Source organism: Colletotrichum jinshuiense, chromosome 5 (assembly GCF_051148585.1).
Source record: "Colletotrichum jinshuiense chromosome 5, complete sequence".
NCBI classification, from domain to species: Eukaryota; Fungi; Ascomycota; class Sordariomycetes; order Glomerellales; family Glomerellaceae; genus Colletotrichum; species Colletotrichum jinshuiense.
The window spans coordinates 506,223-529,624 of record NC_139312.1 but is presented as its reverse complement, the minus strand read 5'-3'; the positions used below and the strand labels follow the sequence as shown (position 1 = coordinate 529,624).

At 51.3% G+C, this 23,402-nt stretch overlaps 7 protein-coding genes across 7 annotated transcripts; 5 read left to right on the top strand and 2 right to left on the bottom strand.

The window, feature by feature from the left end:
• Positions 1-475: 475 nt before the first annotated feature.
• On the top strand, positions 476-1,619 carry EsH8_V_000134 (endo-polygalacturonase; the record flags this gene model as incomplete). Its single annotated transcript, XM_083272650.1, has 2 exons — positions 476-676; positions 732-1,619. 2 exons carry the CDS (start codon positions 476-478, stop codon positions 1,617-1,619), a joined length of 1,089 nt encoding a protein of 362 aa, XP_083125365.1.
• A 1,507-nt stretch (positions 1,620-3,126) lies between these two features.
• On the bottom strand, positions 3,127-4,232 carry EsH8_V_000133 (glycoside hydrolase; the record flags this gene model as incomplete). Its single annotated transcript, XM_083272649.1, has 6 exons — positions 3,127-3,170; positions 3,220-3,469; positions 3,533-3,593; positions 3,652-3,905; positions 3,966-3,995; positions 4,140-4,232. The coding sequence occupies 6 exons, from the start codon at positions 4,230-4,232 to the stop codon at positions 3,127-3,129; spliced, it is 732 nt and encodes a 243-aa protein (XP_083125364.1).
• A 4,430-nt stretch (positions 4,233-8,662) lies between these two features.
• Positions 8,663-10,203, top strand: EsH8_V_000132 (uncharacterized protein; the record flags this gene model as incomplete). Its single annotated transcript, XM_083272648.1, has 2 exons — positions 8,663-8,769; positions 8,841-10,203. The coding sequence occupies 2 exons, from the start codon at positions 8,663-8,665 to the stop codon at positions 10,201-10,203; spliced, it is 1,470 nt and encodes a 489-aa protein (XP_083125363.1).
• A 555-nt stretch (positions 10,204-10,758) lies between these two features.
• On the top strand, positions 10,759-12,310 carry EsH8_V_000131 (uncharacterized protein; the record flags this gene model as incomplete). The annotated part of the gene is made up of 3 exons (XM_083272647.1): positions 10,759-10,799; positions 10,860-11,167; positions 11,220-12,310. 3 exons carry the CDS (start codon positions 10,759-10,761, stop codon positions 12,308-12,310), a joined length of 1,440 nt encoding a protein of 479 aa, XP_083125362.1.
• A 1,021-nt stretch (positions 12,311-13,331) lies between these two features.
• On the bottom strand, positions 13,332-14,624 carry EsH8_V_000130 (uncharacterized protein; the record flags this gene model as incomplete). The annotated part of the gene is made up of 1 exon (XM_083272646.1): positions 13,332-14,624. The coding sequence occupies one exon, from the start codon at positions 14,622-14,624 to the stop codon at positions 13,332-13,334; it is 1,293 nt and encodes a 430-aa protein (XP_083125361.1).
• An 869-nt stretch (positions 14,625-15,493) lies between these two features.
• EsH8_V_000129 (uncharacterized protein) lies at positions 15,494-17,244 on the top strand (the record flags this gene model as incomplete). The annotated part of the gene is made up of 3 exons (XM_083272645.1): positions 15,494-15,800; positions 15,857-16,475; positions 16,527-17,244. 3 exons carry the CDS (start codon positions 15,494-15,496, stop codon positions 17,242-17,244), a joined length of 1,644 nt encoding a protein of 547 aa, XP_083125360.1.
• Positions 17,245-21,726: 4,482 nt separating this feature from the next.
• EsH8_V_000128 (uncharacterized protein) lies at positions 21,727-22,533 on the top strand (the record flags this gene model as incomplete). Its single annotated transcript, XM_083272644.1, has 1 exon — positions 21,727-22,533. The coding sequence occupies one exon, from the start codon at positions 21,727-21,729 to the stop codon at positions 22,531-22,533; it is 807 nt and encodes a 268-aa protein (XP_083125359.1).
• Positions 22,534-23,402: the final 869 nt, after the last annotated feature.

Sequence of the window (23,402 nt, the reverse complement as noted above, 5' to 3'; positions counted from 1 at the left end):
GGCGTTAGCCTGCGGTGTGGTATTGCAGCTTGTTTATGTCAAATCGCGGAGATGGCGCTGTTGGGCAGAATCCAGCATTTTCCCGAATTTCAGGAGTTGGAGTGGGTCTTGGCGACGACGACGAGCCAGGGGCATCCCCGGCACTTGTGCTGCTCTGGACTGGCCTTTCCAGCTCCATCGCCCATCTAACTGACTCGGCCAGTGTTTCCCAGTCCACGAGCTTCCAATATGTCGCGGTAAACATGAGCCGGTCGTTGACAGGGCTTGGCAAGGCTGTGCCAAGAGATCCAGCGACTTGGATATAAACTGACCTGTGGTTCCTCCCCAGAGTGCCAAGAAACTTCCAAGACATCAAACCCACCGATCTCCTTACCTTACCATTCTCGAGTCTTGGCTCATACATTCCTTTCAATACTTTTTATCTCAAACATTCTGATACTGCGTATCAAGTCACTCTCTTAGAACTTTTACCAAAATGGTTTCTTCTCTTCTTCTTCTCGGCGCTCTGGCCTCCGCTGCCATCGCCTCCCCCGTCCAGACCCGTGCCAGCTGCACCTTCACCGATGCTGCCTCCGCCATCAAGGGCAAGGCCAGCTGCACCAGCATCATCCTGAAGGACATCGTCGTCCCTGCCGGAACCACCCTTGACATGACCAAGCTCAAGTCTGGCACTCACGTAAGTCCCGGCCTCCGCTCCCAACTTCCGGCACTCACTAACACCCAAGAAATAGGTCACCTTCCAGGGCAAGACCACCTTCGGCTACAAGGAGTGGGCGGGACCTCTCATCTCCTTCTCCGGCGACAACATTCTCATTGATGGTGCTACCGGCCACTCCATCGACTGCCAGGGTCAGCGCTGGTGGGATACCAAGGGAAGCAACGGCGGCAAGACCAAGCCCAAGTACTTCTACGCCCACAGCCTCACCAACTCCAACATCAAGAACCTGAACACCCTGAACACCCCCGTCCAGGCCTTCAGCATCAACGGCGCCACCAACCTCGGTGTCTACGGCGTCACCATCGACAACTCCCTCGGTGACACCAAGGGCGGCCACAACACCGACGCTTTCGATGTCGGCTCCTCCACCGGTATCTACATCTCCGGCGCCACCGTGAAGAACCAGGACGACTGCCTCGCCATCAACTCCGGCACCAACATCACCTTCACCGGTGGCAGCTGCTCCGGTGGCCACGGTCTCTCCATCGGCTCCGTCGGTGGCCGCAGCGACAACGTCGTCAAGACCGTCAGCATCACCAACTCCAAGATCTCTAACTCTGACAACGGTGTCCGCATCAAGACCGTCTACGGTGCCACTGGTTCCGTCTCCGGCGTCACCTACTCCGGCATTACCCTCTCCAACATTGCCAAGTACGGTATCGTCATTGAGCAGGATTACGAGAACGGTTCCCCCACCGGCAAGCCCACTGCCGGCGTCCCCATCACCGGCCTCACCATCAGCAAGGTCACTGGCTCCATCGCTTCCTCCGGTACTGATGTCTACATCCTCTGCGCCTCCGGTGCCTGCAGCAACTGGAAGTGGAGCGGCGTCAGCCTTACTGGCGGCAAGAAGTCCACCAAGTGCTCCGGCATCCCCAGCGGCAGCGGTGCTGCTTGCTAAATACCTCGCACTCTGCGAGAGCTCGGCTGCAAGCTGAGCTAGTGAATCGCCTCGGAGCTAGTTTTCGCGGCGATACTGGCGCAAGCGTAAATGCTGGACTTTCTTTGTATTGAGTTGAACCTTGTCTGAGGAGTCGGCTGAGCGAAAGTTTTCGTGTAAATAGTTTTTCTTTCCACCCTTGAGACGTCTTGAGGTGGTCTACATATTAATCCAACTTTTCTTTTGGATGCAAATTTGGCCCTTCTCGAATGCTTTGTTGTTTGCAACCGACCGTGACCCACTTTGTTAAGATTCCCAAAGAGATAGTCAACATGTCATACCCGCTTTATTGACAGGGAATGGACAAGGCACCCCTGAGTCTCCGCCAAGGCCCCCTCGCCCTCATTTCCACAAAAACAACAGGCGAACAAAATGAGAGCAACACACTCAAAAAAGGCATTGCCACTAAAGACCAAAAAGAACTCCTCGACGGGGAATTGAACCCCGGTCCCCTGCGAGCATGTTTTTCATGACAAGCAGATATCCTCACCACTAGACTATCGGGGATTGGTGGATGTTTTCATCCAATGATAGTTGGTTGTGCAGTCGACGCCAACCTGGCACTTACAAAGGCGCCAACCCGCACAACTCCAAAGGAGAAAATTCTGAAATGCAAAAAGATCTCCTCGACGGGGAATTGAACCCCGGTCCCCTGCGAGCACGATTGTTCATGACAAGCAGATATCCTAACCACTAGACTATCAAGGATGTTACCTGATGGTCAAATCTGTTCCAGTTGCCATAATGGATGATTGTCCCCGGAAGATTATTGTGTTGCGACGACGCAGGGTAACTGCTCTGCTCTATGTCAAAGGATTTAAGGATGGACTTTACTATTGAAGTGGATTCAAGGGTTATTGTTTGGCTCTGTCGACTGGTAAAGGTTCACTATCGCAAAATCATGAACTCAGTCCAAACCATCTCCTCGCTAGGATTGCAAACTTGCTTCCTGTCTCTTCATCACGATAGTAGCATACAGTTGGCCCATCCGTTCACCCTCGTCTTTTTCAGTGTTTTATAATTAATCACCAGGGTCAAGTGTAGATGTTGTCTTGTAATGGTTGAGTTGAACTGAAAGAGAATTCTGGCTCGTACAAATAGTCATCTGTACTGAAGGGTAGCCGAGGATGGAGCAAAGGCTGCCTGTTACCAAGTTCGTCTCATCCGAACTATAACATCAAGGGTCTGAAAAGGCTTCTGTGACTTCGATAAAGATGGGCTTGCGCATACGACGAGGCATTGTGGTAACCATGATGTTCCTTCATTCTTGAGCAACGTCGAGTTCAAGATGTGAATCTTAATCTAGTCAATGATTTGGATTTGCATCGATTTCTACCATGGGTTGGTTTGTATTCAAAGGGATTTCGTCAGATATATACGTTGCGTCATTGACTATATACATGAAAACAAATTGCTTATGTAGTCAAGCATTGCACAGGCAACTAGACACCCATGAGGCAGTGGCTTCTTAGCAAGTGAAAACAGCCGGGCCGGGGATAACGTAGGTTTGAGCTAGACACTAGTCAGTAATCACGAATGGTAGTTGGGGATTACTACTAACCCTTATAGGCGTCGTAGGTAATGCCGGGGTCGGTCGCCTGGTATGCGCCAGGGAAGGCAACCAATGAAGTTGCTGTCTTGGTACCGGAGCCAGTGACTTGCAATTGATGACAGCCAGGGTAGAACTGTGCTCCTGGGTAGGCATAGGAAGCATGAAGAGCAATGATCTCATGGCGAACCAGATAGTACCCTGGCTTCAGGCAGGACGGGATGGTATATTGGTAACCAGAGTTGGGAACCATGAGAGGGGTCTGTACAGAAATACACGTTAGCAACGAAGAACGGTCGCCCAGGTCCCTAATTTTTCGACTTACATCAGCCCAAACGTTGGATGTTCCGGTACGCCCACCTTCTTTGACCTTGAACCAGACAGCACTTAGAAACTCAGTGTTAGCAACACTCTTAAAAAAAAAAAAGGATCAAGGATGCCTACGAAGTGCCCGGTTGCCACGCGTTGCACCCGGTATCGGGGCATCGTGCCATGTAGGTGATAACAGGACCGACGTGGGAGTCAGGCCAGAGAGTCCAACGCAGGGTGACAGTTGATCCCGCTGCGGCTGGGGCGTGCAGAGGCGCCGGTTGGGAGCCTGAGATGCCACCAGCAGTGTATCCTCCGCATTGGACGTCGATCAAAGAAACGCTCTCAACGGGGCCGTTTCCCTGGATAGGGCGTGAGATTCTCTGAGGCTGTGGGCAAAATCGATCAGTTGCTGAACTCTGCTGCAAGCTAGATACTCTTGAACTTACTGTAGGAGAGGTGTACGGGTCCGTGTATGGCTATCTTATGATTAGAACATCCCAAAAGAAAGATATTACAAGCACATTAGAAACATGTAGAACGTAATTTTACCTGATAGAACTATGGGTTTGTTAGCTATAAGCCCGAGCGAGTGGAAATTGGGGCGAGGGCGATTAACATACCTGGTAATAAGTTCCACCGATGGTAGCGTTGTCGACGTATCCATGGCCAGCGACCAAAGCCGCGAGCCCAAGAACGGAAGCAAAGATTTGCATTGCGTCAAGTTGTTGTACGGAATGTATTCCTTTGCCTGGGAATAGTTTGATGCAGAAGAATTACAACTGATTGTTGGTTGAGGGCAACTTGCGAGTTCGTCCTGAGACTGAGCAAGTTAAATCACAAACTTGCTCTCACCAGGGAAACAGAATGATATTTATCAGCTGCACCCGTTTTTCGGTCGCGCCTTTTTGCTCTCTTTTTGCTCCCATTTTGCTCTCTCTAACCCTGTTGTCCGTCTCTCAATCCAAGACACCACGATGGCCAACTACACGCTTGGCACAGCTACAATGCCTCTCAGCTGCCGTCGGCTTCTCATCACGGGGTCACGAAGTTAGCTCAAAAGGAAACATCGGAACCACACGAGCGAGTGCCATGGCTCGAGTATAGTGTTCCGGCCAGGGTTGATTACCAATGAAAATGGGGATAACCCGCGATTTCATTTGGAGGCGGAGAATTCCACCAATGAAGTATTTACACAAACTAGGTAGCATCACAAGCCCTCCGCCAATGTTACCCGTGTTACAACTAAGCGCGAACATTGTAAATAAGCAAGTTGTGTTCTAGCTGCAAGATATGGGTTGATTGTGTCGCGGCATCCGGGATGCCATGTGCCGTGGTATTGGGCTGTGAGGGGTTTGCGGTGTCACTATATCCGATGTTGCATGCGAAAATGCGGGGATGCCAAATGCCGATCCTTCCAATCTGCAGTACTTTGAATCTGATGAAACGGTGTTTTGGGAGGTCCTAAGGCAGTGGTGATCATCTAACAGCCTTCAAGAAAAAGAGTTGTTACTTCTCAATCATCACCCGAAGCATGGCAGATGATATGCTAACAAGAAAGACAATAGAAAGTCGAGATCCTATGAAATGATCAATCGATATCTGCAAAATTTTTTTTGGAAGAATACACTTTGGTGATGTCGCAACACTTACTTCTATGCCAACTTCCAATCATGCAGCCTTCACATCATAACAGGAATGTGGCACCTTCCTTTAAATGCGGTAAGCTTACATTCAATAGGATGCCACTAGCTTGGAGAAGGAATCATCACCCGACTACAAAATATAACTCATTTGTGGAATTCTCTGGTTGCGTGGTCCTCCAAGGTATTTGCACAGTTCATGTTCATCCTACAGGAAGGCCAAAATGTAGATCGAGTCTTCCAAAGTCTTGATTTCGAATTCGTTATCTTCTTTGATGAGCACCGCCCAGAATCAGTGGTTAACATAAGATGTGGACGGATCTCGGACATCACGCGGGACAACATAGTGGCCGAAGCCTGGAGTTGTTTGGCCCGGTCCGGACTATTAATAAGTTTCCTTGAGACACACCAAGTGAAGCTGACACTGATGGTGTCGTATTGAATCCACCAGTAGAAGTGCAAGAATGCGGTTGTATGAACATGAAAATGTGAGCTTATGCAATCAACTTGGCCTTGAAGTTAAAACGCATGGTTGAAAACCCATTGGAGGAACTTTCACATATGACGGGGGCCACTTGCAGGCACAATGTAGCCACTTACCTGCAAGAACGGAACATGATCTACTGACTCATACATATTCAAATCTCTCGAGAGTGAGTGCAGAGCGATTTGTCCACCCGGGTTCCATCCCGTAGAGTGGACGGGTTCTTCACTGGGGTTGGCTCAATGAAGGCTTGGGTGAAAAGCCCACGCCCAAATTACAGCTTCTAGAGCTTTTTGAAAACGTCTTCCCTACTCGGGTAGTCAAATGTTCGCCTAGAGTGCTGTACTTTCAAGGTTAATTTTAAGCTTACTTCGACTGAGGCAATGAAGTGAGAAGTAGTTGACGTGTCTGGGGAGTGGGCACAGTATGCAAGTGTTGGGTTACTCGGTCAGAATATGGGCAGGCGGCTAGTGGCAGGAAGCAGCAGCAGCGGAGCCAGAATATTTTACTTGGGGCTGCCCACGGCGATATCTTCAACGTTGCTCCTACTGCTGAATTTTTCCTATGTTACTTCTATTCATTGATTTGCAGCTTACGAATATACTAGATTGGTATTCGTCGAGCTATCTCCCGTACGGGTGTTTTGTAATACTAACAGCAAGTCTTGGTCAAATAAGGGGTGACCATACAAACTGAACTTCAACTGAGTTAAGAGTTCAAGGACTTATTGGATGTAATTCCTGTGACGCTATTCCTAAACATTTTCAGAGTGTGATGCAGTTGATTTGGCAACTGCGCATGACCAAAATCGGATGGGCACACTTAGTCTCATGCAGAATGGCTTCGCCGACTGGGATCGTGCATGGAATCAGTGAGAACGAAGCCGGTCTATGTGATACCATACATTGACATAACAGCAAGTCAGGTGACCGACGCCAGCGTAGACTTGTTCGTTCAAAGCGAATTCTCTTGAGATTTCTCTATAAAGGTGTCTTTCGCGTGAATGTATCTCTTTCTTTCCAAGAATGCGCATCACCGGTAATTACTCTAGTCTGAAACCTGCCTGTGACAAATATTATATGGTGGCAATTTACGGAATTGTAACGCATTCATAGCAGATAAAGGTGATATCTCGTAGGATTATGGGGATAGAATCTCGCGCATCGGTTATGATAGGATGTAAGGAACACACAACGGTAACCGGGTCAATACGTTGCTGTCAGCTGGCCGTGACTTTCAGGTCCATTGATCAAGCAGAATGGTCCCACCACGGGGGGTCGGAGATTGATGTTGGAATTGCGCAAGTTGAGTCACAAATCCCGACGAAAAGGATGACGATCCCTGCTGTTGGAGGGTTTTCAAAGTTTGACAGCCGGTGGGCGCATACATTTGTGGATTTGTCGTACCCGGGCTCTAAGGAGGAGCCGCCATTATGTGATTTGACGAGGGCGGCAATTTCATTATTTTTGAACTACGTTCAGACTAAGGCGGATGCGAGAGAACTTAACAATGCCGTGGTGATGTAAGACATCTGGCAGGCCAAGAGCAATTTCCTGGCCTCAAGCAACTAAGTCTCTAGCTATGAGCGGGCGGTTGAAATATTTCTTATTTTTGGCATGACGGGGAACCTAGTTGTGAGAGTTAGAAAAATAATTGACTAGTGCCAATCCGACAAGGATACTATAATGATCTGAATTCGCACGATTTCTGCGATCGTCAAATTGGAAGTTTATGTTGCTGTGGCTGATTCGAATAATCTGCTCGCAATTACCTAGTTTAGGTGGTCAAAGTGGCATGATTGGCACAAACCAAATAGCATTTGCCTTAAAAAGCGATACGAATCAAATACAATTAACCATGCTTAGTCTTCACCTTGTTTCAAAGTTACCTCTGTGGAGATTGTGCTGGTAGGTGCCGACATGGTGGCCAATTGACACCTCCGAGCTTGCAGATTATAGTATCGTGCGAACCTGCAAAACAGTTAGATTGCTCGTTATTATAAGACGTAATGTCTCGGTACAGCTCCTCGCGGTGTGCGAATTAAGTGTGACCATCTCTGGGGATCGCGTTATCTGCCCCATGTCCCAAGCCCCATGCTGTGCAAGTGAACCAACCTTACGAGACTCTGCCAATCACCACGATAGACGGAGCCGACTTACCGACTGAACAGCTCGTGTAATGTCTTGGCAACATAGCTGCGCAGATCCCAAGACAGCAGGTAGCCAACGGTAAGCACCCCAAAGTTCCCAGCTGCTCAACCCCGCAGACAAGCCAAGACACGCGTTATGTGCCCTGCGGACAGATACCGAGGAGAATAATCGAGAACGCGGGTTCAGGACCGGTTCCTGGCCGCAGGCCCCCCCCTGGTACGGCATGTGAGCAGGATTGGCAGGTCCTTTTCGAATTGACGCGGTGTTGTGCAGCAGTCGGTCCCAACCCGCCACCCCGCGATATGAAAAAGTCTTGGCACCTGCCCTTTGGGGTTACATCGTGGCGTGCGAATATTTGAGCCAAGATGTTGTGACCCGCGTCTTTGCAGCGGCAAAGTGATATTGACAGGCACTCGATGTCAATGCCCTCCCGCTACTTCAACTTGTTGTGGTAGTTCACTCCGTCAATGCATAATGTGTGGCTCACAAAGCCGTTGGCCTTGACGCTGACAGAGCACTACAATCTTAGCAGGTGCTTATCAGCAATAGTGATTGAGCGATCTGATTCGCGTTGTCTCGCGTTATCCGCTCTCAACCCATGCTCTCGACCAGGTCCAACGCATGCCAAGCTCAGCTGGAAGCTTGATTCCTGAATGAGCTTCATCGTGTTGCCGTGCAGGGTGGCATTGAGAGAGGAGGAAGAGAGGAACAAAAAAAGCAACTTGAAGTGCAGTGCCGGTGCATGATGGACCTTATAAAAAGGCGTCAGTGCCCCAGGGAATCTGCTGGTTTTCTATGTGATCAACCGGCCCTGATCTTCTCGCGGTGCTCTTTTTGGTCTCACTCAGTGCATCAAGTCGCCCGTTACAATGAGGACCAATTACATCTCCGCTGCGGCGCTTGCGCTTGCCTCGACCTCTCTCGCCACCGACCCTCTCACTGCCGACAAGATTGAGGCCGACATCAACACCGTGGAGTGAGTGCACCTATGCTGTTTATCCAACTTGTAACCGCATTCAAGTTTGCTGACCATCATTGTCTTATCAGGCTCGAGCGTGTTCTCTGGAACCTGAACAAGATCGGTCGCGACAATGGCGGCACTCGCGCCTTCGGCACCCCAGGCTACAAGGCCTCGGTCGACTTTGTCTTGGAGCGTGCCCAGACCCGTTTCGCCAAGGAGATGGATACATGGGTTCAGCCATTCAACCACACCTTCGAGCAGACCAACGCTATTTCCGTAACTGGCCCCGACGGCGAGGTTATCGTTATCAGTGCCGAGTACAACACCGCCACCCCTCTCCCTGGCGGCATCACCGCCCCCCTCATCGACACCCCCGTCGACGACGAGAATGGTTCCGGATGTCTTCCCGAGGCGTTCGAGGGTATTGATGCTACTGGCAAGCTTGCTCTGATCAAGCGTGGCGTGTGTGCCGTTTCCGAGAAGATCAAGAACGCCAAGGCTGTTGGTGCTCTCGGCGTGATTTTGTACAACCAGGTGCCTGGTGACGAAATCGTTAAGCCTACGCTCGGCGCCGAGAACATCGGTCTCCTCGTCCCGCTGGGAATTATCACCCTCGAGACTGGCGAGGCGTGGAGTGCTTCCCTCGCTGCTGGCGAGGAGGTCATTGTTACCCTCATCGTCGATTCTATCTTCGAGGAGCGCGTGACCTGGAACGTCATTTCCGAGACCAAGGAGGGTGACCCGAACAAGGTCATTATGCTTGGTGCCCATTTGGACAGTGTGCTCGAGGGCCCTGGCATCAACGACGACGGCTCTGGCACTGCGGCTTTGCTGGAGCTGATGGGATCCGTCAAGAAGTACAAAGGCTTCCCCCACAAGATTCGCTTCGCTTGGTGGGCCGCTGAGGAGGCCGGCCTGGTTGGCTCGTACTACTACACCGAGAACCTCAGCTCCGAGGAGGCGGACAAGATCAAGTACTACTTCAACTACGACATGATTGCATCGCCCAACCCTATCTACGAGCTCTCCCTCTACAACAACAGCGGCATTGGCCCTCAGCTTTTGGCTGACTACCTCGAGGCCAACGGCAAGGAGGTGACGTACTCCGAGTTCGATGACCGCTCCGACTACGCTGGCTTCATCGCCCTCGGCATCCCGACCGCCTCCATCTTCACTGGTGAGGGTGAGAACGACCCCTGCTACCACCAGGCTTGCGATACCATTGACAACATCAACTGGGATGCCATTACTGTCAACACCAAGGCTGCTGGTCGTGCCCTCGCGACTCTTGCCAACTCGCTCGAGGGCGTTCCTCCTCGCGCCGACACGACTCCTCTCCTCCGGGGCCGCGCTGCCGTCCTCCAGCAGTTCCGTCGCTGGAAGGTTCTGGCTGAGCACTCTGGACACGGCAAGATGTGCTCCCACAAGGACGAGAAGAAGGTATACTAAGAGATGATACGGAAATAGCAATGATGTTGGTTGCCAGAAGAAAGTCTGGCAATTGGAAAGGCTGTAAATATAACAAAATGTTGTGAGCGGTAGCTTATGAGTAATGAAGATAATGTCTACTGAGAGATCGCACCGCAACAGTGAATCAAGTTGATGCAACGCCAAAGTCATGACTGGCCTCAGGGTCTAAATTTAAGGTTCACTTCGTATCTGTTTACTGGAATAGGATGAATGGCGGGCGGGCGGGCCGGGACCAACTAAAAAGTGGGACCAACGGGTGCGGGCAGCCGGCGACGGTGTCCCCCGCCCACTGTGGGTTAATTAGCGCCCCGACAACGGGAAATTAGACACCGTGCACGGCCCAACCCGCAAATTCTGCTGAGCTTCTGCTCTGCCCCATCGGATTCAGGGGCCAGTTAATCCAGACACGCGTGCCTTCTTTGCCGTCTTTCTACCATCCCGTCAAGCAAGGACACCGGTGTTTCAACGTTCACTCCTTCTAGCCATTCGTTTGTCGCCCTTATCTTGCTGACTCAGAAACGTCTTGAGGCAAATATGGCTCCTGTCAAGAAGCACAAGTACGAGTTTGGAGGCCCGTAAGTCGCGTCCCACCACTCGCGTCAGTGCTCACAGCTGACTTGACGTGCCTCATCTAGTCTTGGTGCCGCTGCCATTGTCTTCGGACTTCCTGTGCTCTTGTGGACTTTCTTCTTCGTCTGCAATGACAAGACCGGGTGCCCCGCCCCGTCAACTCTGAGCCCTCGCACTTTGAGCCTGGAGAAGCTGAAGGCCGAGACAACATGGCCCGCAGACGGCATCTGGGGCTTCTGTAACCGGGAGGCTATGGGCTGGACTCTGGCTTATTACTTCCTAAGCCTGGTTCTCTACCGCATTCTTCCCTCTCACGAGGTCCTCGGCACGAAGCTGGTTCAGTCTGGTCGTCCCCTGAAGTACCGCTTCAACTGTAAGGTCACTTGACCTCCCCACTAGACACCCGAGCTGACATTGCTGTGCAGCCTTCAACTCAACTGTCTTCCAACTTGCTGGTCTGGCCATTGGCACCTACCTTCACGGTGCTGACTTTGTCGTCTGGACCTACATCTCTGACAACTACCTTCAGCTGCTCACCGCCAACATCATCCTAGCCTTCGTGATATCCGTGTGTGTCTACATCACCAGCTTCAGTGTCAAGCGTGGCAACGCCGACCTCCGAGAGCTGGCTGTTGGTGGCAACAGCGGCAGCTTGATCTATGACTTCTACATCGGCCGCGAGCTGAACCCGCGCATCACCCTGCCGCTCTTCGGTGAAATTGACGTCAAGACGTGGTTGGAGATGCGTCCTGGTCTGACTGGCTGGATCATCCTCAACCTTGCTTTCTGCGCCAAGCAGTACCGCACCTATGGATACCTGTCCGATAGCATCGTCTTCACCACCGCCGTTCAGGCCTACTACGTCCTTGAGGGTCAGTACATGGAGGCCGGTATTCTGACTATGATGGACATCACCACCGACGGTCTGGGCTACATGCTGACCTTCGGCGACATCGTCTGGGTTCCCTTCCTCTACTCCACCCAAACCCGCTACCTCTCCGTCTACCCCGTTCAGCTTGGCTGGGCTGGCGTCGCCAGCGTCGCCGCCGTCTTCGCTACTGGCCTCTTCATCTTCCGTTCCGCCAACAACCAGAAGAGCCTCTTCCGTACGCAGCCCGATCACCCTAGCGTCAAGGATATGCCCTTCATCCAGACGAAGCGGGGCACAAGGCTTCTGACTGGTGGCTGGTGGGGCAAGTCGCGTCACATCAACTACTTTGGCGACTGGCTCCAGGCATCGCCGTTCAGCTTGCCGACCTCCATCGCTGGCTACCTCATCTTGCCCGCGGGCAGTGCCGTTTCCGGCGCCGTTACGATGCTGGATGGTCGCGAGGTGATCCAGGGCGCGGCGCGTGGCTGGGGAATGATCTTCACCTACTTTTACGTCCTGTACTTTGCTATCCTGCTCATTCACCGTGAGGGGCGGGACGATGCTGCCTGCGCAGCGAAGTACGGCGAAGACTGGAAGGAGTACAAGAAGACCGTGAGGTGGAAGATTCTGCCTGGTGTCTATTAATTTTAAGATTTTGACACATAGATTCCTGTGGTCCTTTGAATCAGCATCTCTGCCCTATGCTAGTATCAACAGGGCCATGAAGCTGGCAACCGATGACTCAGTTCGATTACAGACCCAGTCTTCATAGTCTAACAGAAATCTGGCTCTCTAGCGTTAATTCTGAGTAAAATCACATCGATGCCAAATTCCAATTCCTTTACATCGTTCAAAGACCATGCTATCCACCACGTTGATCCCAATTTCACTCTGAGCTGCAAATTTGAAACGGGCCACTACATCGTAGTTGAGACGACTGTACATGTCCGAGGCCATTCCGGACCCTCGAGACATTATCTTTTGTTCTCCAATTAGGCAGTTTAAGCAGAATGTATGAAGGGACGAAGGCTGGCAGTTATGTATACCTGTTCTCGCACATAAGTGTGTAGGTAGATGCTTTGTCCAAATGCCGGCTAATGTATGCATCCAAGGCAGTTTGGAATCGCAATTCCTACCGTCGACATTCAAGACAAGCCCGGATGGCTTTGCAAATGATAGTAGCCGAATTCCAGGATAAAAAAATAGTGAGGTATGGATGAAGTATGTTTACCTGCCATAATCTACTGGATTGGAGTGGTTTCTTCGTCTACAATACCGTGTTAATAACTAATGATTTGATCAAAGACACAAAGGTCTGGCGGTACGTCACCAGCGCTTTCTGAGTAACTGATGATTATTTGCATGGCGTAATTGCTTTTTCTGCCATCTGAATCACAGCTAAAACACTCAGAAAGAAAAACCCACTACAATCACTTAGTCACTTGGGTTTCAACATCCTACAGAACAAGGCCTCATACAAAGTACAGATAGAGAAAATAGGCGAGAGGTATATTCAGTTTGCCTGTGGAGATGTCACACACTCTAAGCTGAGAGTTGCGCAGTATTACTACATTGCCACGTGATGCGAAATCACAAGTGATGGTAAGTCTATATGTAGGTCTATTGTTTTTTGTCATAGATATAAAATATAAGCAGCGTCAATCGCTTACAAATTGCTAGAAATTCTGCTAACAATGCTCATGAGTTCGTCTTCCTCGGGTATCAAGCCAATCTTGTCTGCACCTCTCTCATTCTGGAATCCTTCATCAGGGCTTGCCCAGCTGTAGCCCTTCCACTGGCCCAGCGCCGGCCACATCTTCTCCTCAACCAATGCCTTGAGCTCTTTGTACCTTGCGGTCACGGGAACTCGGGCAGCGCCCGCAACGGCCTCGACGTCGGCTTCGCTGCCTGCAGCAAGCCCCTCAAGCACATGGTTCCAAGCTAGCACCGTCTGCTCAAGCTCTGTAATGTTAGTCACTCCCATAACGCTGCCTCCGACCTGCACGCTACTCTGGCCAGGGAGCTGCACGCCAAGGCCAGCCAACGCGCCGACGCGCGCGTATTCCTCCATCGACCAGTGAAGAGCAATGGTCTCCAACCGTTCGCCGGCTTCACTCGCAATTGTTGAGAGCTTCTTGCAGGCCAAGCGCAACTCATCCGGCGACGGATGCCATGAAGCAATGACACCGGCCTTGCCTTCCGAGGCTTCCAAGTTTGATGGGATGCCAGTCTGTGTAAGAAGGCCCATGCCCAACATGCTGGCGTTGAGGACCACTTGCACGCCAGCGTTTCGGAACCTTCGCAGAGGGCTCTGATCATCGGTGTGGTTGGGTCCGGCCACGACCTCAGGCAAGCCCAACGTGGGGTTCTGAATCGTGAAGTGTCCGTAACTCAGCACCGCATCCAGCGGCTCGCCGGTTTCGGCGAGAATCATTTCCGCAAGACTGCAGAGAACGTGGACGGGGAAGCCGCTGATGCCGACATAACGGATCTTGCCCTCGTCGCGGAGCTGCCTCAACGTCTGAACAGCGGCAAGGACTTCCGAGGGGGAAACGAACTCGACGTCGTGCATGTACACGAGGTCAAGGTATGTGGTGTTGAGGCGGTTGAGCGACCGGAGAATGGAGTACCGAACGTATGCTGGCGAGTAGTCAAACTCGTTGGAGGCAACGCGACCGGCCTTTGTGACCAAGACGTACGACTCTCGGGGCAGGTTTGTTGCTGCAGTGTGAGCGGCCAGCGCGTCACCGAGGAGGACCTCGGAGGGGCCATAGTAGGGCGATGTATCGAAGCCATTGACGCCGAGCTCCAGTGCCCTGGAAACAATCTGGCGATAAGGCATCTGCAGTGGGTCTTTTACATGCTGGGTGTTGAATGTTGCCGTGCCCAAGAAGAGCGGCGGCAGCACAGAGGAGATGGATGGCCGGGCGGCCGGGTTGTGGCTTGTTGTGGTAGCCATGGCTTGGAAGGAAATGATTTGGTGATGGGATCAGAACCGAGAAGGGATGGGTGGATGTTTGTGGAGGGAGCGGCAGGAAAAGAGACTCTTAGGAAAACGTCTAGCCTTGGGATCGAAGTGGCAGAGGGACTCAAGTGTTTACGGAGCGATATGAGAGGGATCGGTCTTGAAGTCTGGTCTAAAAAGCCTGGATGGAGTCTCCCAGGCTCCTGGACTAGGAGCAATATGTTAATAACCATAACTCGTGTGTGGACTTGCGGGCACTCCTAGCGTACCCGTAACCGGCGAGCGCGCGGGTATTCCGTCAAGCTGCGGGCCATTCTGCTCGACTCAAACAGAGTCTCGTCAATACTTACGAAGCTGCGTTGCGTGTGGAGTTAATGCGTGGCTCTTTTGCCAAGCCTCAAGCACCCATTTCCAAGTCAATGGTCCGATTGCACGTGCGAGCTCGTGTCAACCTGCCATAACGCAAGAACAAGGATGAAAGCATCGACCCCCAAAAACTGGGACCCTTGTATCGCAATTTTTTTCTTACCGGGCCTCGCCGGTCGGCATAAGTGGCATGCCTAGCCTATCCATGTTCATCTGAGACTTACCGTTTCAAGCCACGGTCCTTGACTCGTCATCCACATCGGGTCCGATCCCTGTGTATCGAACCAGAACACAACGAGTCTCCATAACGGACGCTAAACTGGTATTGTAATATAATCCGTCATTAGCCTCAAAAATTCCAAACATGCTTCAGATTGCGTTGTTCACTTCTTCAATCCTTCCTCAAAGGAGCCGTACAAAGCCCCTCAACCTTGATCTTCAGGGTCTCTTGATTAGCCTTCCAGACTTGCTCTTCAGAGTCATTGTTATCAAGCAAAATGGCTGCTGTTGCGTCTCTGGATCCGCATATTCGCGGCATCATTGAGGATGCTGCCGCTGATGGCATCCCCTTCAGGGCGAAGACGGCTCACTTTCACACCACGTGGGCGCGCACCTTCTCCTCGTTGCCGGAGCTCTTCATCCAGCCGCAGTCGCAGCAAGAGGTCGAGAAAGCAGTCAAGCTTGCGCGCAGGTGTCGGCGGCGGATCACCACGGTGGGATGCGGTCACTCGCCTTCAGATCTGACATGCACGAGTAACTGGCTGGTCAACCTCGACGGATTCAGAAAAGTGCTATCAGTGGACAGTAAGCACAGACCCTTACGTCACATTGCAATTTCATCACATGCTAACGCTCAACAGAGGAGAGCGGTCTCGTTGTCATGCAGGCTGGAATTCGGCTGTGGCAACTCACCGAGGAGCTCAACAAGCATGGCCTTTCATTTCCCGTTCTGGGAAGTGTAAATGAACAGAGCATAGCCGGCGTCATTAGCACTGGCACCCGGGGTAGCACCCTGAAGTATGGTTTGCTCTCAGAAGCCATCGCATCCCTCAAGATTGTACTGGCCAACGGTGAGACGGTTTCATGCTCACCCGACGACAACCCGGATCTCTTCCGCGGCGCTCTTCTCTCACTGGGCGCCCTTGGAATCATCACGGAAGTCAGCTTCCGAGCCGTGCCAGCTTTCAGCCTTAAGTGGAGGCAGACTATTCAGGCGGATACCACTATGCTGGATGCCTGGAAGCAAAACAACAAATTGTGGACTCAGTCTGACTTCGTGCGGGTATGGTGGCTGCCTTATACCAGGAGAGCGGTTGTCTGGAAGGCAGACATTGTCACCAAGGAGGATCTCGAATCCGGAAGGGAGAAGAACCAAGATCCGCCAGTCGGCTACTACGACGGATCTCTCGGTTATCACATATACCACAACCTCCTTTACCTATCACGTTTCATCCCTCGTGTCTTACCGTGGATTGAATGGTAAGTTTAGGGAGGCCCTTCAGGATGCTTAGCGAATACTAACATTCCCAGGTTTGTGTTCGGCATGCAATACGGTTTCAACGATGGTTACACCACAGGCGCCACTCAGCCCATGGACAAAGCTCTATGGATGAACTGTCTGTTCAGCCAGTACGTCAACGAGTGGGCCATCCCGCTCCACAGAGGCCCAGAAGCTCTGATGCGTCTCGGATCCTGGATCAACAAATTGCAGCCGGGAGACCCATACTACGTCGACCATGGTATCCCCTATTCCGCTGAAGGCCTCTACATCCACTCTCCCGTTGAGGTACGTGTATGCGACGCGAACGTCCATACAAGTGCCGAGCAGCGCAACAGACCGTTCCTGGACAGCACCATCAAGGATGGCCCAACGCTGAACCTGAATGCCACCATGTACCGACCCTACGACCTTGACCCCCCCGGCTTGAAGCGCTGGTTCCAAGGTTTTGAGTGGCTCATGCGCGACCTGGGCGGTAAGCCTCATTGGGCGAAGAACTTTGATGTCAAGAACGAAGAGTTTGCGGAGTGGTATGGGGAGGACTTGGTACAATGGCGCCGGGTCCGTGATGAGGTGGATCCCGAAGGTCTGTTTGCTGGGCCCTGGCACCGCCAGTTTGTCCTGGATCCCAACACGCCCCCCCTTGAATTTGAGGAGGTTGAGAGAACCAGACATGATGCTGGTCGGGGAACTACCATTTACGGAATCCGCCCGCAGAACGATGAGGCTGTGGATGTTAAGAGATTATGAGCTCATGTTGACGAGCTGACCCCAAATGTATAGTTGTATTATGGTAAATTGGTGGTGCTTGTGAATATGGGTATTTAGATACTTGCTCAATAACATGGCGGTTTGATTAAAAATATCTGGACCTGCGTTGCAGCAAACAAATTGTCTTGCGCCAACTTGCCACCGAATTGCGGATCAATCGTTCTACACCCACCTGTGTTTTTCTTTCAAAGTTGGGGGGGGCTTGGGAACATGCTGATCGTTGCCTCATTGAATCCTGCTTTATTTCTTTTGAACCCAGATTGATCCCTAAATTTTGGAGACTTCTCCTTTTTAGCCCAGTAGCTAGCCCACCCCCATGGGCAAGCAGATGGAGTTGTGGTTCTGCGTTAAACCTCGGCGCAATCAGCCTGGCACATCAGATACAGTGCGTTGTTGAGCCTTTCCCGTTGCATGCTGTGGTGGCACCCCAACCCCTGTGAGATTTCCAGATCGTCGCCCTTAATTTGCCGAAATCTAGGCTCGTTGTCCCCTGGGTATGGATATCAAACCCGGGGTTTTGAGATGAACAAAGTTGGGATTTCGGACTGCTCCTGGTACCCGCTGTCAAGGGGGTCGTTGGCCACGGGTTGGACGGCTGTCGCAGAGTTTCAAGGTCATTCGATTCAATGCGGATAACGCACAATCATGAAGTCCGCGGCTCTACTACTGCAGTCGTATAATCGCATAACATACTTAGTTGTATCGTCCCAGCTTGGACGAGCTTTAGGCATCAATGTGAATTCGCACTCTGATATAGCCATGTCGCTGCAGGAAATATGCATCACCGATATTTATCTCTTATTATGAATGATCTTATTGACCGCTTCAAAATGATGTCCGTCTTGTTATTGTATTCTTTGTGTTGGATGGCGGACACTGCTTTGATATCTTTTCCGACAGCGTCGGTAGTCAGTATGAGGTCGAGATACCATATTGGCCGGAGAAATAAATGCAAACTCTAACATATTAGTATTGATAACTTGCATGAAGATCCGGCTGGTATTTGCCGAGGTCTTGCAAGGGACATGTCGTATTGCGTTACGCGATTCACCGAGCTCAGGGGCTTGTCGCATCCCATAGTTTTTCTGTCGTTCAAATACATGATGAGAAGCGAGCCAGCCAAAAAGATATCGGTAATATTTACTTCATCCTAGATAATAACAAGTACCCGATTGTTGGGACCAGAATGATTTTCTGCCGATTGTCATCCATTCTTAGGAGCGAGTGGCAGGCTCAAGCCAGGGTTGAGCGTGTCAAACAAGTGGAAACACTCCATAATTATCGACAAAAGGGAGCGGTATTGCCGCTTATTATGGGCCTTTGAATTGAAACTGGCAGTTGTGCCGCTTGCCCCTGTTATGCGGTTTTTTTTTCCTTCTTTCGTTTTGGCGGTCAAGGCTTTCGCAGCTGGCAACCCGGCAGCCTACATCCCACATCCCGGCTCCGTGGTTTCACCGAAGGCTGAGCAACACAAACTCCATCAGCGTGGTACTATAGTATTATGCCGCGTCAACAATTAAGCCAAATATTAACGTTGGCCTGATATCAACGCCACGTCAGATGAGCCTCTTCATTACTACTGGTGGCGGACAATGACGCGTTGGTGCATGGCTTATCATCATTGCAAAAAGGAAAGACAACTATAGTAACTGACATGGGAAGGCCAATGTGACATTGAACGGCACCTCCCTGAAAAGCACGTCTTCCATATAGGCATCGCCAAGTGCTTTTGCTATGTAGCGCCCTTAACGGGGGACGGAGCTGCTGCCGTCGCCCCGGAATTGAGAGACGAAGCACACTCCACTGATATCTCGGTAGTTGAGAGTGGCCAGGTCTGACATGGAAAAGCTCAAGGAAGTAATGGGTCCTTACGAACAGGGTACGGCCGCACAACCGTCCTAATGTTGCCAACGTTGGTGGAGTATGCAGCTTCGTCGGTGGGGGAGGCGGGCCTTTGGGCAAACGTCTGCCAGGACGTCACTGGCCATAGCACACGCTGGGTCTTACACAGGCGCCGTTGAATTTCTCCATATTTCTGAATCCGTTTGAGGCCTTATCTTTCTGGGGGTTGGACGGTGAAAAGGCTGACTATGAGGCTGATTTGAGCGTTTCAGTCGTCACCGAGCACACGAAAGCACGGCACACACCGGAGAAGCCGTCGCGCGGCTTCTGACCGAACCAACTTGTCATTGGCATGTTGTGGGAGTCGTGGCAGACGTTTTGGGCGATATCTTCTGCGGATATTCCGATTTGGAAATGCTCTTCGCTGGTGCTTTTGGCAATGTTCCAGTCTCCGACGTCGAATAGATCAAATTTTAGCTGAGACGGGGCTACAGGGGGTGGGATTTTCCAGTCCATAGAGAGTGTTGGCCTGAACGGGAAAGAGATTCGGGGAGTGCAGCAACTCTCAGTCCAGTGTTAGGATCTGCGAGTCTAAGACGGGACGAAGATCACATCTGTGCAAACTCGAGAACTGGACAACATCAGATAAACACCCATACAAAATGAAAACTGCGCCAGTAATCAGGATGTTGCTTCTGCCAAGATGCCAAGCTGGAGTAGCAGTATTCATATTCAACCTGGTGACATTGTTCACCGAATCCGACCGAGTACCTCTCCTGAACTTGGAGCATTCCTCGCCACAACTTGCGTCTTGGTAGCTTTGTGCAATCTTTCTAACTTTCGGAGAAGAACCAAGGATTCCCTACCTTTAGATCTGGCAGCACCGACGGCCCCTCCCGACCAGAGGTTCGGGTCCAGCCACGCACCCTTGACTCCCTGAACCTAGCCTAATTCAGCCAAGAATGGGTCCGATCGACAAGGGTAGTGTACGACGACAAGGACATGAAACTGGCTCTCGTTAACCCCCTCCCTGTGGCTGGTAAGCAAATATCACAACAAGGAGGCTCTGCCAGGGAAACTTTCTGGGCGTCATCTATCGCGTAAAGCTGCCTGTTGACTGCGTGGCCCTGGAAGCCTCCTTTAGTTGCCTCCACCTGTGACCCTCCCGTCATCCACTTCCCGATGAGACGACACCCCAAAACCCCGGTGCCATATTGTGGTTCCCCCGTTCACATGAACCCACCGCGGACTACGGCATACGTACATTAGCGCGCGCGACGACCTTCTACAAAAGGTCGTTTCAATAGATAATCGCCTTGTAGTCGCGGAGTGGATGACGCTGACCCATTAATCCTGCGTCGTCCTCTCTTAGTGCGGCCGAGACCTGTCACAACGCTGGCCACGTACGGGGATTGAGGCAAGAATGGTTTCGGGCAGTCATAATTGCTTCTTCCAGAAGCCAAAGAAGAAGTCCAGAAGGCGTCATCCCATACTTTCAGACGAGGCGTGAAATCTCAGGAGGCTGCGATAACCCAGCTCACTCTCAATCCTGTCTTTTACCTCACATCACCACACGCAACAAGCCGCCTAGTCCAGCGTCTAATTTTGTATGCGACAGGCGGTTATCTTGGCGGGGCTATGCCGCCAGTTCCAAAATAGCGAATGGTAGGTCTTTGCGGGCGTTTAGAATCGCAAAGCCAATTTAGGATGAGATGCAGTTTTGTAGTAAAGTGTGGTTTAAAAGCATTAGAGTTTTGGTATAGTTTTTGGCCCAAGTCCCGATTGCAGTAAATTAGATCTCTTGTTCTAGCCAGACGGAGATGAACTGAGTTTGGGGGAGATGGCCAAAGACCTGCAGCAGCTGCCAATCGCCCCCTTGCCCGCATGCAGGTACACCGAGGTCCGGAACTAGCTCTACCCATGTTCACTTAGTCGGCGGTGCCTGGGCTTTGTCCCGGGCAGATCCAGTTAAATGGCCGGTAAGCCAGGATGGGACTGATAACGTCTTCGCGGGATGAGGTGGCTTGTGTTATGCTTGCCGGGCACATGCCTGTCTACGGTGCGCACGACCCCTCGCGCCAAATTGCCATTGGACATGCCGTCCGCAGGCTTGACCCGTTGTTTACTGTGGGCTATTTTGAGACTGCAACTTCGTCAGCTTTTACCGGGCAAAACGGACATGTCCTGAGTAAATGAAAGGCCTTTTTGTCTCCCCGATGCTGAACATGGTATACCTGGATACGCGGCTGCTGTCTGCGGAAAGCCGCCACTGTCATGAACGTACCGGCAGATCGTTTTTGATAGGCTCAAACTAGGGACCTCCCTGCGCATCAAATTGAGGATCCGCTTCACGCCCAACTGCCAACCCTTTTTGCTTGCATTGGAGATATCAATTGCTCTGGTATTAGCCTGACCTCCTTTGATCAGTATTAAAGAGCGGATTTTCCTCACTCAACCAAGAATTCATCATCAGCAAGATCATCAGCCTCATTCACCAACGTTTCTTCTCTTCAAACATCAACCGGGTTGATTAACAGTCAGAGCGGGACTCATTTCTCTGCTTCATTCTTTATCAAACAGTTGATTCATTTTCTTCCCTCAAACCACAAACTTTTCACAATGGTTCCTCCTCGCTCTGGATCTGCTATGGGCATGCGCAGCCGTGGCCCCGTAGAACTGAACGTCAACCTCGCCAAATCTTACGAGATCCGCGGCCCAAAGTCACCCATGCCTAGATCTCCTCTTAGAGATGTCACAGTTGAAGATCGCACTAGCCGTGCTTCGTACGAAGATCGGCTCGATGGTGCCCTCCATGTTCTCCGCACTGAAGCAAACGCCCTTCAGGCACTGGCACAACTCTACGCCTCGGAGCGCTTCTGCCGTGATGGGTTCTATCGTTCTATCGATGCTCTCACCCGTCACCGCGATCACCGAGGCAAGGTAGTCTTCATCGGCGTCGGCAAATCTGGCTGGATCGCGAAGAAGCTTACGGCGACCTTCAGCAGCTTGGGCCTCCCAGCTGTCTTCCTCCACCCCACCGAAGCCCTTCACGGCGATCTTGGTATCATCGGCGAATACGACACCCTGGTCATGATCACCTTCTCCGGCAAGACTCCTGAGCTTATGCTTTTGCTACCTCACCTCAACAAGAAATGCCCCCTCATCCTTCTCACCTCGCCCACCAGCATGGAGACATGCGAAATCGCCAAGCAGCGGCCAGATCTCATTCTCCTTCCTGCTCCTATCCCTCAGTCCGAAAAGGAATCATTCGGCGTCTCGGCACCTACCACATCAACTACTATGGCTATTGCTATGGGTGATGCCTTGGCATATGTTGCTTCTAAGGAAATGTATAGTTCCGTGTCGGCAGTCTTTGCGAAGAACCACCCTGGAGGCGCTATTGGCCAAGCCTTCAAGACAAAATAACCGTTTTCGAGTGGTTCTTATGATGCAAAAACTTCAATTATATACGGGCGGGGCGTTACTGGGTAGGGTTTCTTACGGGCGGCGAACAGAGTTCATTTTGTTCTCTTAGTGCCCAATTTTCGTTGTAAATATCTTGTTCGGGCAGCGCATAGGGAATAGGGTGCTATTGTGTTTAAAACCAAGCGACCTATCGGGACTCTATAGACTTATTTTCTTTCAATTTTCGATACTACAATTTGATGATCACTTCGCTGTGTCACTTTGCCAAATTTTTGTGTTATGGTGAACCTGATCTAGAGAAACGAAAAAATGGTTGACGTTCGAAAGGCAACTAGCTGGTTTCCAAGGTCCTAAAATCCAGTCTTACACTGTGTACGTGTTTTCTACTGCGCGCTTCTCAAATTACTACTCCATGAGCAGAATAGCTTCCCATAGAGATGAGCCTTGTTGTTCTCTTTCCCTTGAATGGTATTGCATTCCATTTTTCTCTCTGCAAACGCTTCGCGGCAACTTTCATTTCGTGTCGGCACAACATTCTCTGTTCGTTAGATACGTCCAGTATTGACGCACCGCGGAGTATTTCAATGCCGTGCCGCGATGCCGAAAATCACTTCATTCTCACGCCAAACGAGCCAAAACAGCGAGTTTCTTTTGCGGAGCATGCAGCAGAGTGGTGGGTGAGGAGTTGCTGTTTTGCCAGAGATCTGGTACTCGACATCCACCGGTGTCTCACAACCTTCTCCATGAGTCTGTTTTGGCTTTGCCTGCAGTACCCAGAGAGGGTCCCCGGCTCGATGTACTCACTGCAATCTCTCTCCTACAGAGTCCAGACATAGCACCAAGGATCCTGTTGTCCTGTCTTGTCCCTT